Source organism: Pseudophryne corroboree, chromosome 3 (assembly GCF_028390025.1).
Source record: "Pseudophryne corroboree isolate aPseCor3 chromosome 3, aPseCor3.hap2, whole genome shotgun sequence".
NCBI lineage: Eukaryota > Metazoa > Chordata > Amphibia > Anura > Myobatrachidae > Pseudophryne > Pseudophryne corroboree.
This window is the reverse complement of record NC_086446.1, coordinates 335284966-335299130: the sequence shown is the minus strand read 5'-3', so window position 1 is coordinate 335299130 and position 14165 is coordinate 335284966. Positions and strand designations below refer to the sequence as shown.

The following is a 14165-nucleotide window of genomic DNA, read 5'->3' as shown; positions in this document are numbered from 1 at the left end:
GTGGCTAAGGGCTTACGTCTGGGTTCCATTAAGGTCCAGATTTCTGCTCTCTCCATCTTCTTCCAGATGAGATTGGCAGTGTTGGCAGAAGTTCAGTTCTTCTTGCAAGGGGTACTTCACCTACAACCTCCTTTTGTGCCGCGCACGGCACCCTGGGATTTGGATATAGTGTTGGATTTTCTACAGTCCTCCTGGTTTGAACCTCTGATGATGGTAGAAGACATATACCTCACGTGGAAGACAGTGATGTTGTTGGCCCTGGTTTCTGCTAGGCATGTCTCACAATTGCGGGCCTTATCGTGTAAAAGTCCCTACTTGGTTTTTGGCGAGGACAGAGCGTTTCACTTGAATCAACCTATTGTGGGTCTGTCAAGTTCTGGCACTTCTGCTCCTCCGGAGGCATTGGATGCTGTGCGTGCCTTGAAGATCTATGTCAAGAGAACGTCTCGGATCAGAAAGACTGATTTCTTGTTCGTGCTATATGATGCCCAGAAAATGGGTTGCCCTGCTTCTTAGCAGTCCAGTGCTCGTTAGATTAGGCTTACTATCCAACAGGCCTATGTGTCTGCAACCTTACCTGTTCCACAGTCTCTGAAGGCCCACTCTACCAGATCGGTGGGGTCTTCCTGCGTGGCTGCCCGTGGAGACTCGGCCTTGCAACTATACCGAGCTGCTACCTGGTCGGGGAAGAACACCTTTGTGAAGTTCTACAGGTTTGATACCCTGGCCAAAGAGGATTCCCAGTTTAGACAGGCGGTGCTGCAGACGTCTCCGCACATTCCCACCCGTTCTGGAAGCTTTGTGACGTCCCCATCATACTAGAGTCTCCCAATATCCCTCATGGATGCTAGAGAAAATAAAATTTTAATTACCTACCGGTAAATCCTTTTCTCGTAGTCCATAAGGGATATTGGGTGCGTTGACTTTTCTGCAGGTTATCTCTTCTATGGTTACCTGTTCAGCTGTTGCTGTCTTGTTACCAGCCATTACTAGTTGTTTTTTGTTAGTCGTGTGTTAGTGTGTAAATCTCACCATTCGTTATGTTCCTTCTCTCAAGTATATCCTTTCTCCTTCAAGCACTATTTTACCTATAACTGCCTGTGGGAAGGGGGCATAGAGGGGAGGAGCCAGCACACCCAGCTGAAGAAATTTAAAGTGCACTGGCTCCTTTGGACCCCATCTATACCTCATCGTACTAGATTCCCCCAATATCCCTTATGGACTATGAGAAAAGGATTTACCAGTAGGTAATTAAAATCCTATTTACTTTAGTCAGACAATTACAACACATCCATTGGAGATGTGTAATAATGAACACCTACAGTATACTCTACCCACCCTTATTTATGCAGCTTGACCCCTGCTGCTAGGCAGCAGTTCTTACTAGTTTATATTTGAACTATTAGCTAGTACCGTCTGTTCTGTTTTCATTTTTTTGTGGCAAGCCAACATTGCAGTAAGTAATAAAAAAAAACTAATTATATAAAAAAAAGTTTAAAAATAACTTCATTACATAACTGCTGTAAAAAATGTTGTGTCTGGTATTCTGTGTCATTTTTCAATTTTTTTTTATTTCTTCCAACACAGCAAATATTGGCACCCAGACAGCTGGCGCTCGGACCCAAGTTAACCCATCAGTCATACGCACAATGCCACAGTACAAGTATTCGTGCTCAGTAAGGAATATACAGCCAATGGGGAATATGGTACACCTCCAACAGGCACTGTATTAAATTTATATTTATATATTCTTATTGTCTTTTAGTATTCTCAAATATTTCATGTAATACCCTGGGTTTTGTTTAAAATAACTGTAAAGGGTTATGATGAAAAGTTTCTCACCCTGGGGTATTTGGCGTGATATTCAGAGTTACACAAAATGTCACTGAATACTGGGAGTTGGTGTGTGTTGCAAATTTTGACAGACATTGATGCAATACATAGTTCCGTGAACAGAAGCTCAGTTTACCCACCAGCATAGCTAATTTAGTAGCCGAGAAAGTCACCACCTTTCTCAGTACTATATCCATATGCCAAAACATATTACATACACAATAGACACCAAATGAGTCTGTTAAAGACCAAAAAAAACTAAATTGGAGAATTCCAAATTGCTGGGAAAAAAAATGCTAGGTAGAAAAAAGTATATATAAAGAAAAAAATAAGCTTGCAGAAATATCCTTCTGGGAGCAAATACGGAGATCCTACTACTTCAGTGGCTGCAGTGGAAATGACCAAGTGCTTCTTTGTGAGAAGTTTATAGTGAAAGCTTCATTACATCATTTCCTGTATGAAGTGTGGGTGCCTAGGACTAACATCCGATTCCTATTTAGAGCCCTTCCTCACATACATATGGTTGATTAATGTGGTAGTTTGCTCCACGGAATAAAGGGAGTGACCTTGAGGCTAAATATTTAATGTTTTTAATCTATAATTAAAGCGGGGGTGAGTCCAGTGCTAGTGCAGACTTCTGGGTCCGCGACCTGGTGGAACGCACGCCTGCGTTCCACCGGCCGGTGCTTCCTGTTATTGTCACTTCCAGTAAAGCTGATCTTAGGTGGAACGCATGGCCGTTTCTTTCCAGATTGAATAATGGGTGGAACGCATGTCTGCGTTCCACGTGCGACATCACTGCATAGACAGTGAAGCGCCCGGGGCTCCACCGGCTCTTAAGATCTAGGTGTTTCCCGAAGGGAATGAATCTTATTACATCCTTTAGGGAACTTCCATAGATTTGAAATTGGGGATTCTAAAAGAGTTAATAATGAAAGTGGAAAGAGGATGTGTATATGTTCAGGACGCATCCTGCGTTCTGGTTCTAATTAATTTGTATTACAAATAGAAAGAAAAAAGTACTCTCTTTGTGGGGCACTATCTACCTCATACGTCAAATTTTAAAACATAACGTTTATTAGGGAATTAAAAGATTATTTGAAGTTTTTATTGAAAATTAAACTCAGTCAAAAAACAAAACAACATTTAACACATCACATATAGTTTGAATAATCGCCAGTTATCCCTGATAATGATGAGCTTCCTATGGATTTTGGGATCTAAAATAACCATTCTATATGATTGTGTTCTGTGCGGTGATCCTAGGCATGTTGCATGGGCAAGAAGTCAGTCATTTTCTGTGTGACAGACTGAAAAGACGATGGGTTCAATTGCTGGATCTACTACCTGCTATGTGTGGTGGTTAGCTGCTCTTCTGTGTTTAAACACCTAATATTGTTTCTGCATCGGGGTACACTATGTTCCACAGGTTATACATTCGGGTGTAGTGATGGATCTTGATCCAGAAGCACCAACAGGCTAAAGCTTTAGACTGTCCCAGAATGCATTGTGGGGTCTCCTCTATAACCCTGCCTTCAGGCATTGTGAGCTCAGTTTGTAAGTTAGTGCCTGCAGAGCAGGTCACTTAACAAGGGATCTGCGCTAGGCAGCCCTGTAAAAGCTTTATAGAAGACTTCAAGGGCCGCAGCACTTCATATGTCAATGTGACATACTGTGCTGCGGCTCGATCACCTCCCCAGCAGCGTTGCATACTCCCGCTGGCTCTGTACCCATGGTACTTGCGTCGGAGGCGCTCCAGTTCCTAGGCACACCACTGCAGACGCTCTCCTGGATCGCGTGGCTGCTACAAAGGGAGGAGGTAAGAGGGTCCCCCAGGCGGGACCCGCCATTAAATCGCGTTCCGGTCGCGGTTTAAGGAGACGAATCGCGACGCTGGCGTGGACACTGTGTCAGAGCAGGGACCCCACTATATCCACCAGGGCATGGGGAGCACAGGTCAGATAGTAAAATATCCACTTTATTAAGGCTCCATAGTACCCGGTGGTGAGGACCAGCATAGGGAAAAAGGCGCTTGACCTGTTGCCCCTCCTCCAGCTCCAGGCGCCATCTACTGCTGGTGTTCCCGCCCTGGAGCTGCCTCACACTCTCCTTCACTCCCTGACTGAGACTATGGGCGCCATCTTCTCACAGTAGCTGAGAGTGGCCTCCGGGACTGCAGGGCAAGGTCTCCTTTGTAAATCCGTCTGATTCATCAGCACTGTGATTTTACAGACACTTAAGTATTCTACATGTCATTTTAAGACAGTGTTAGTTAAGAACAAGTGTACCTCTACCAGAATATATTGTACGAGTATTCTGATATATACATCCAGTCTTGGACCGCGCATTGTTTTATATATTTACTAGTCTAGTGCAGTTTTATTGTCTGACTGAAATAATTATCTGCATTGTCACTGTGTGTGCCTGTATCTGCTGTGTGGATTTCACTTTCAGTGTATTCCAGTTATAGCTGTCACTGTACCCTAGGGGACTAGGTGTGTCAGGGTCTCGTATATAGTGCTGCACAGTATTTACCGTTAAGTGTAATCTACTGTGTACTCAGTCACATCATACCGGATTTATTCGCTGCTGTTGTGTACTGTGTACGCAGTCACGTAGTACCGGGTTAGACGCTGGTGTTGTGTACTGTGTACGCTATCACATACTAGGGGGTTTATTCGCAGGTATTTTACTCTGGCTGTATTGCACTCCTATGCTCTGCAATTACTTTCACTAAAATGTCTAACACAAAGGGCGGGAAATCCACTGGCGCTCCTGTACCATGCAGTGCATGCACCAGGGATTTGCCTGAGAGGGAAGCTTTAAATGATGGTCTGTGTAATATGTGCCATTTATCTGCCAGTCAGTCCGCAGCTCCTGTGACCAATCAGGAGCCACCTTGGGCGGCGTTCTCAAATATGCTCAATACGCTTGTGACACGCCTTACACCCCTATGGGACCTCCTGTGCCATTGCACCCTTATATTGTTCCTATGGTAAATCCGCCTTGGGCGGATAATTTGTCTACCCAGTTGCAGCAATTGAATCAATCTTTGGTTAGACAGAAAACTACCCCACATCCCTCTGGGGTCAAGGGGTCATCTAAGCGGGCCGCTTCCTCCTCACAATCCACTAATATATCAGATGATACTTCTGATGAGTATGGGGAGTATACTGATCTGTCAGACACTGATACAGTTGCTTCTGACGAGGAATCTACAACTCAGGTTGATGTCCCTGACCTAGTGGAGGCTATTAAGCTGATTCTACAAATCGATGATGATGTAGATCCCACTACTGCGTCTAAGAAACCTGATAAGTTTAAACGTCAGAAGGTAGCTAAAGTAGTCTTACCACATTCTGACCATTTAGTAGACATACGTCAGGAACCCTGGTCTTCTCCAGGAAAGAAATTCTCCCTGTCTAAAAAAAGATTCTAGCTCGTTATCCTCTCCCTGCTGAATTGTGTAACAGGTGGGAAAATTCACCGCCAGTGGATTCCCATGTCACCCGTCTTGTGGTGTCATCTACTCTAACTGTCACCTCACTGAAGGAACCGACAGATAAGCTTGTGAAGGGATGCCGGAAGTCTATTTACTCTCTTACAGGTGCTGTACATAGACCCACTATAGCGGCCTCCTGGGCCGCAAAAGGCATTGCAGCATGGGTTCAGGCAATAGAGGATGAGCAGCATCAGGATATATCTGACAATGCCAGACAATATCTGTCTCATATATATATGTCCTCTGAGGCGTTGACTACGTCCATCCTGGCTCGCCGAATTCTGTGGTTGAGGTCATGGAAGGTGGACCTGGACTCCAAAAGGACCTTGGAGGTACTTCCTTTTTAAGGGAGACATCCTATTTGGGGAAGATCTCAATAAGATTGTGACTGACTTAGCGGCTGCTAAGACTGCATTTCTGCCGAATACTAATCCTTCTGCACAATAGGCAAAGAGTACCACTTTTCGTTCCTTTCGACCTCAAGGGAATCAAAGGATCAGACATATCCGCGACAAGCTCGTGCTCCCAAAACCACTAAGCCCAAAACAATCCTGGGCCGCCCGTCAACCTGCTTCCAAACAAGACAAGCCTGCTGCATGACGGGGTGGGCCTCCCCCTGGGGGATCCCAGGGTGGGAGGCCGACCTCTGCAGTTCACTCAGGTCTGGTTAAAGACAACTTAAAACGCATGGGTGCGAGAAGTTGTCTTTCTCAGGTACGCAGTCTCTTTCAAGAGACGTCCCCCTTGCCAGTTCTGGGGGACCTATTGAAGGCACAAGCTCTACACCTGGTTGTGCGTTCCCTCCCGGATACAGGAGTGGTAGTGCCGGTACCCCTGTCCCAAAGAGGCGGAGGATACTACTCAACCCTGTTTCTAGTCCCGAAACCCAATGGGTCTTTCTGCCCTATACTCAACCTCAAATCACTGAACAAATTTGTGAGTGTCCAAGTTCTGTATGTAAACGCTGTGATTGATTGTACTGGCCATGGAACCCGGAGATTATATGGTATACCTGGATATACAAGATGCTTATCTGCATATACCTATTGCCATATCGTATCGGCAATATCTGTGGTTTGCAATTGACAACCTTCACTATCCGTTCCAGGCTCTGCTGTTTGGACTGGCCACGGCCCCTCACCAAGGTTATGGCCGTGATGACGGCTCATCTCCGTTGTCAGGGAATCGGGATCCTGCCGTATCTGGACGACTTACTGATCCTGGCAAACTCCCAAGATGTCCTCCTCCGTCATCTGCAACTGACTATACACTTCCTACAAGCCCACAGGTGGCTCGTCAACTGGAAGAAGTCCTCGCTGCTCCCTGCTCGGAGCATGGTGCACCTGTGGTCACTGCTGGACAAACACAGCCAAAGACTGTTTCTGTCTCCAGAGAAAGTCCTGAAACTTCAGGACAGGATCGGATACTTCCTCTCTCGCCCAAGAGTGTCTATAAAACTCAGCGATGCAAGAACTAGGCCTCATGGTGTCAGCTTTCGACATGGTAAAGTACACTCTGTTTCATTCCCGCCCTCTACAGAGGTTAATCTTTTCCAAGTGGGATGGCCTGCCTCATCGGTTCAGGTCTCAAATGATCTCCTTGACTCTGGAGGTTCGTCTGTCACTAAGCTGGTGGCTACAGGACCAGCATTTGAGCAGGGGCCGTCCCTTCTGGATCCCCAACTGGCTCCTACTGAATACGGACGCCAGTCTGAGGGGTTGGGGCGCGGTGCTGGAGGCACACTCTCTTCAGGGTCGGTGGACCCAGGAGGAATCTCTCCTCCCGATAAACATTCTGGAATTGCAGTGTTAAATGCTTTGACTCTTGCCCTGCCTCAGATACAGAACAGGCCTGTTCAAGTACAATCAGACAACCACAGTGACTTACATAAACCATCAAGGTGGCACTCAAAGCTGCATGGCAATGATGGAAGTGTCTAAAATCCTTCGTTGGGCGGAATGCCATCTGCCAGCAATATCGGCAGTGTTCATTCCGGGAGTCCTCAACTGGGAAGCGAATTTCCTCAGTTGTCAGGACGTACACGCCGGAGAGTGGAGTCTTCATCAGGAAGTCCTTCAACTCCTAGTGGACAAGTGGAGTCTACCAGATGTAGACATGATGGCGTCTCGACACAATCACAAAGTTCCGGTCTTCGGATCAAGAACAAGGGATCCTCAAGCAGCATTCGTGGATGCACTGACCATTCCATGGAACTTTCGGATGCCCTACGTGTTCCCTCCAGTGTCACTTCTGCCCAGGGTACTACGGAAGTTCAAGAAAGAAGGAGGAATACTACTTCTAGTCGCTCCAGTGTAGCCCAGACGGCATTGGTTCTCAGACCTGCAGGGTGTATTGATAGAGCGTCCTCTTCTACTTCCTCAACGCCCAGATCTCCTCGTTCAGGGCCCTTGTGTCTACCCGGACCTAGCCAGACTTGCTTTCACGGCGTGGCTCTTGAAGTTTCACTCCTGAGGGCCAAAGGATTCTCTGAGGAGGTTATCAACACTTTGCTAAAGGCCCGCAAATCGGCTTCTGCATGGATTTATTATAGGGTCTGGAATTCTTCACATGGTGTGCTGCTAAGAATTACAATGCTTCCAAGTTTAGTTCTTCCAGACATCTGGCTTTTTTGCAACAAGGCCTGGATTTAGGACTTCGTCTGGCCTCCCTCAAGGTTCACATATCTGCCTTGTCTGGGTGGTTTCAGAGGAAAATTGCGTCTCTTCCTGACATTCATACATTCACTCAGGGTGTACTGCAGATTCAGCCTCCCTACGTCCGTCCTGTGGGTCCATCGGATTTGTCTGTTGTCCTGAATGCCCTGCAAGAGTCTCCATTTGAACCTCTTGAATCTGTGGACCTTTAATGGCTCACAGCCAAGGTCCTGTTTCTGCTGGCCATTGCCTCTGCTAGAAGGTTGTCAGACTTAGGCGCGTTGTCCTGTCCACCCTTTTTGATATTTTATCGTGACCGCGCAGTTCTTAGAACTCGCCCTGGTTTATTTACCTAATGTGGTGTCATCTTTTCACCTTAATCAGGAGATTATGGTTCCAGCCTTCATCTCTTCTGAATTGTCCTCCAAAGAACGGTCTTTGGATGTGGTACGGGCTCGCCGTATATATGTGGAGAGGACTGCCTCTATCAGGAGTTCAGATACCCTCTTTGTACTGCTTGGTTTTCACAAACGTGGCTGGCCTGCGAATAAGCAAACCTTGGCCAGATGGATTAGAATGGTGATTGCAAAAGTTTATGCGCAGGCTGGACTCCCAGCTCCTGCTGCTATTAAAGCCCTTTCTACTCGGTCTGTTGGACCCTCTTGGGCGGCCCGTCGCGGTGCGTCCGCATAACAATTGTGCAAGGCGGCTATGTTGTCCTCAGTGAACACGTTTATTAGGTTCTATGCCTTTGATACTTCCGCCTCCAAGGATGCTTCCTTTGGACGCCGGGTTCTCATACCCGCTAAGGTGCGTCCCCTCCCTTGAGTAACTGCTTTAGGACATCCCCAATGTATTCCCTCTGGAACAGTGTACCCTGCTGCAGAAAGAGATTTATGGTAGACTTACCATGGTTACAATTCTGCGATGTACACTAGGCTCCACAGGGCGTCCAACCTGACGCACTTAGCTTCTTTGGGTTTGTATGGCATTAGCCGCTAGTCCCTTCTCCTGTCATGAGAATGTGGTTCAATGTGACTACCATCTGCCTTCTCTTTTACCTGCTTCTGCATTGGACTAGTTAACAAATCTGAGCTTACAGTTTCTGGAAGCAGGGTTATAGAGGAGGCCCTGCAATGCATTCTGGGACAGTCTAAAGCTTTAGCCTGTTGGTGCCTCTGGATCAAGATCCCTCTCTACATCCTGATGTATACCCTGTGGAACCCAGTGTACCTCGCAGAAAGATTTACCCGTGGTAAGTCTACCATAAATCTCCTTTTGTGCTGTGCAAACAACAGTATCTATTATGTAACCATGGTGTATTTTTGCTTCATTGTACCAAATGAGTATGGTCTATAGATGTATCTTTATACTGTACAGAAACAATCTTATCGATTTAAGAGCAGTTTGCTACAGATTTGTGACAGGAGCAGTACAAAACAAGACCATAATAGACACAATGAAACAAACACTAATTAAACAGTATCTCTTGGGGTATGATACCTTTTGCCTAAAAGTTATGAAAAAAGATTACATCAAGTGTATTTTATATACAGACTGTGCACGGGTTAGATGATCTATGCACAGATTAGAAATTGCTGGTTGTATAGAGGCCAGGTTACATGTAGGAAACTAACTTTAGAGGTCTGTGTGTACCCATTACCTCACAGGAAATTTCCATACATAAATATATCCGATTTGTGAGACAGATTATTATAGCCAGATGCAGTCTGCCCCAATGCAGTTATATATTTAAGCGATTAGTAAGATCCATTTAAACAACAACAATTCCTATTAGCAAGTTTTCACACAATGTCACACACGTTCTTGCATATGTGCCTTATAGAGGCAATTATTCAGTCTCTTAATAACCCATATCATTTTGGAAAAATCCAAGGGTGAACAATATATCAATTTGTGTATTCCAAGATTCCAATAATCAATTCCAATATAATTTTGTAATTATAATTCTAAATATATTCTCTATTAATCATTGCGACTCCACAAGGTAAACACAAAAGATCTGTAAAGTAATTGCTGCGTACAAAATACATTAGGTGTCAGGTAATAGTCTCAGAGTAAAGAAGAGACCCTATATTTTAGGCATTGTTGGGTTACTACTGCTGGTCACTCTTCGCCAGTGAGCAGATCCTCAACTCCTATTTAGGGTTTGAAAGAAGGCAAATGAACATCTGCTGTAACGCTGCAGAACTCGCCTCAGCCTGTTACCAAAAAGCATTGCAGACTTGAGGTGGGAAGTGCAATCGTCATGAGAGTGTCCAGAAAGGATAGTGTCTGAAATAAACTGTTTTCAACCTCAGTGACTGCTACTGCTCCCATTGTGCAAATCGCAGTGAATTGGGAGTGAGCGGGTCATATAAAGTGGCCACAGTTTAGCACAGATGAGAGGAAGCACCTTCCAAAATTCCGTAATGGTCTATTGCTGCGAATATTTACAGTAATTCCTTGTTATAGATGCCTCATAAATGAAGACAGAAAAAGTATCTTAGTGGAGATTATACATGGAGAATGAAGCGTGAGTGAGCTGGGGAGCGGCAGGGAGCCCTTGCGTGTGCACTTTACCTGGTGTCTTCGTCATTGGTCCCAGAGTAATGCCGCCCGAGTTTGGCGGTCATGATGGAAGCCGGCCTAACTCGGAAGTTTTTTAAAGGGGCATTACATCCGGCCCATAGTTTATGATTCTGGTGTATGACACTTCTGTCATACACCAGAATCATACACTATGGGCCGGATGTAATCTGGAATGGTTATCTGGAAGTAGGGGTTACTTTAGTTGGCTAGTGCCACTTACAGTTTCATAGATGTTAGAGCAAACCATGCTAAATACGTATCTTGGATTTTCCACTATCCAATTACCCAAAATGAAGTCTCTATTCCACGTGCATCTCGTACGCCAGGACTAGGCAACATGTGACACTCCAGCTGCCTATGGAATTAGACCTCCCAGCATGTCCTGCCACAGTTTTCTTGTTAGGGCATGCTAAAACTGTGACAGGGAATGCTGGGAAATGTAGCTCCATAGCAGCTGGAGTGTACCATGTGGTCCCCAGAAGGCCGTAGGAACACGAGCTGGCATTTGTTCAGGAAACTATCAGGCTCTCCTTACCATACAAGCAGCAGGCTAAAGGGAGCGTTAAATGTGTCACTGCTAAGTTAACATGGTTCACAAGGAAAAATCCTGTTAACCCAGAGCATTAGACTCCACACTGTGGCATTTAATTAAGCCCCTTCTTTTCCCTCCAGACAAGACCGCGTTCTAAGGATTAAGTACCAGCGGTCAGTAGTTTTAAATCAGTTGCGGACTCAGTGGATGGGTAAAATGTTTGTGACTTTACCTTGCTCCATAGCTTATGCACTTTATTAAAGCTATGCTGGCTGATGGAAGAGCAGTATTTGCTGTCTAACATAACTATAAGCTCCCACTTACCAAGTAATAAGATGCTTTAAACCATCATAGCAATTGCTTACTCCAGTGGGACTTTTTAACTTTACAACTAAATGGCGCTAGGTCAAATAATTTCCATTTTATCTACTAACTAAGATTGAAGATTGCTTGCAGTTATGCGCACCCCTGGGTTCATAAAGAGATATCAAGAGTCTTATATCACTTCCAGTCTCATTAGTAATAGTTACCAAACTCCAGATGATTTTTGAAGTCCATAGTCTTAAAACCAGTCAGAATGATATCAACGAGGGTTCCTCTCCTTGAAATTCTTCACCAATAAAATATCCTTATGGTGGTGTTACCTCTCATGTACTTTTTGGTCACCACAAATAGTGTGGGTTGTCAAGCGTGCTCACCCAAAACAGCGTGTATGATAGTATTCAGTAACCTCCCGGGTTAGGACACTGGATTAACGCTGGAATAAGTACCTCCTTGTTCTTCCCACAAAAAAAGAGCTGGTAGGTCTGTCTGGTCATTTTAGGGAGAGGAACCCTCGTTGATATCATTGTGACTGTTTTTAAGACTATGGACTAAAAAAATCATCTGGCATTTGGTAACTAATACGGAGACTGACATTGCCCACTCTCCTGCAGAGGACAGTGGGTACGGCTGCGGTGGAAGACCCAGACCATCCGGAAGAGGTTGCGCAGTTCCCCTCCGTGGCGGTATCACCAGTGGCCGAAACCGGGACTGCTGTGACCAAAAAGGTCAGAGAAGAGTATATGGCCTACTTTAACAGAGACTGTGGTTCCGTGGCAGGAGTACATAAGATAAAGTGGAGGGGACTGTGGAAAAATTTTAATTTCTGCCATTTGAGATTGCTGGAACTCTACTGGGATTCAACCTGATCCTCTTCCTCTGCACCATCCTCTTCAGCCTCTGCCATGAGGACCACAGGTCTCCGGACTTATTCCTGCTGGACTGTGAACAATAGTTGTTTGTAGCACCAAAGTTTGATGTGATAGGTGTCTTCAGTCCCGGCTCCTCTTCGATCTTTTTATGTTCTTTCAGGAAACACAGTCCTGAGATTTTATTTCTAACCCACAAGACTGATGCAGAATCATAATAACGCTTGCTGTAGTTGACAAGCTCCTCATATGCATGGTTTCTTTTAATCTTGTTTGTGGCTTATAAAGTCACATCAGTCTACAGTCACTCATGAGACTTATAGAGGTTGATAAATCTCTATCCTAATCCAGAGACATTTAATTGCATGGACATTATTCTGGCCACCCCCAAAAGTGGGGGTAGCCAGAGGAATAGACAGTTGTAGCCCCCAAATAATGGGGGCCTAACTGGACTCTTATTATTCTGGCCACCCTAAACAGTGGGGGTAGCCAGAAGGCATTTGTAGAATCATTTTCAAAAAACATCAGCATAGTAAACATGTTATTACCCTGGACTTTATTATTCTGACAACCCCCAACAGTGGGGGTGGCCAGAACATTAGACAATAGTGGCCCCCAAATAATGGGGGTCTTGCTTGACCAAATCTTAACAGTTTCATTGTTGTAAATAAAGTTGTTGTTTTTTTTTTTTTTTACACGTGTCAGTTATTGTAAATGATTGCCTATGTATAGGAGTGTCAAAACAAATTTCACTTTCACAAAGGTCATTTAAAAAAAAATAAAAAAATTAACAAGCCCTTTGTGTGAATTAAATACATATTTGGTACTTTAATAGTATACAGTATAATGTAGAGCACATTTATGTACATGACTGGTTTTGGGGTACATTGTAAATTCACCTTTGCACCATAACAGCATAAGAAAACCACAAGAGAAGACACTAGCGGGTAATATGCATTTGGTGTGCACTAGCAAAATCACCTTTGCAGTACATCTGAATATACAGATGGGTCCTCCGTTATCTTGGCTCTTTCTGCGCCTAGACGGAGGTTTAGTCACACCTAGGCGATAGCTTAGGTTGCTGAGTTTAATCACGGACAGGCGTGTTTAGGCGCGACTAGATACTCAGCATGCAATACACTTCACCACCACTGGGTGGCTAATGCTCCACTAATCTAGTACTTTAGATCGAATAGCGGCGGATTGATCTACAAGCTCTGGCAAATGGTCAGTGACGACTGTAAAGGTAATAGATGGTGACCAATGGTCACACGGAGAGAGTTAAAATAAATACTTTATACAGACACAAACGAACATGTTAAAACACTTGTGTATGCAGACGCAACTAATGTGTGAAAGGAATAATGTCGCTCATTGACTTTAAAGTATGTACAGTGCACTAAATACCGTGCTTTTGAAATATGAACGTCCGAGTCCCGTAAGGCATAAACCAACACCAATGAGAAGGAATCGCTGCTTGCAGTACTTTTACACATGAACATGTGAATATTTCATGAAGCGTCGTGGGCTAGCGATGAAGGCTCCCGCCTCCCACGCTGAGAGTCCCGGGTTCGAGTCCCAAAGTGCCAACCTTTTTTTCTCATACGTCCTAGAGGATGCTGGGGACTCCAAAAGGACCATGGGGTATAGACGGGATCCGCAGGAGACATGGGCACACTATAAGACTTTGTATGGGTGTGAACTGGCTCCTCCCTCTATGCCCCTCCTCCAGACTCCAGTTAGATTCTATGCCCAGAGAGACTGGTCACACACTGAGAAGCTCTACTGAGTTTCTCGGAAAAGACTTTGTTAGGTTTATTATTTTCAGGGAGCACTGCTGGCAACAGGCTCCCTGCATCGTG

The 14165-nt window shown here is 45.0% G+C and overlaps 1 protein-coding gene across 8 annotated transcripts in view; it reads left to right on the top strand.

Moving 5' to 3' along the window:
* PABPC1L (poly(A) binding protein cytoplasmic 1 like) overlaps window positions 1-14165 on the top strand; it is a 472274-nt gene that overhangs the window by 366756 nt on the left and 91353 nt on the right. For 6 of the 8 annotated variants that reach the window (XM_063959585.1, XM_063959583.1, XM_063959584.1 and 3 more), the window contains one exon: window positions 1588-1721. In XM_063959585.1, the coding sequence (XP_063815655.1) occupies window positions 1588-1721 (134 nt within the window). The remainder of the gene's footprint in view (window positions 1-1587; window positions 1722-14165) is intronic. The other 2 variants (XM_063959587.1, XM_063959586.1) reach the window with 2 other exon arrangements.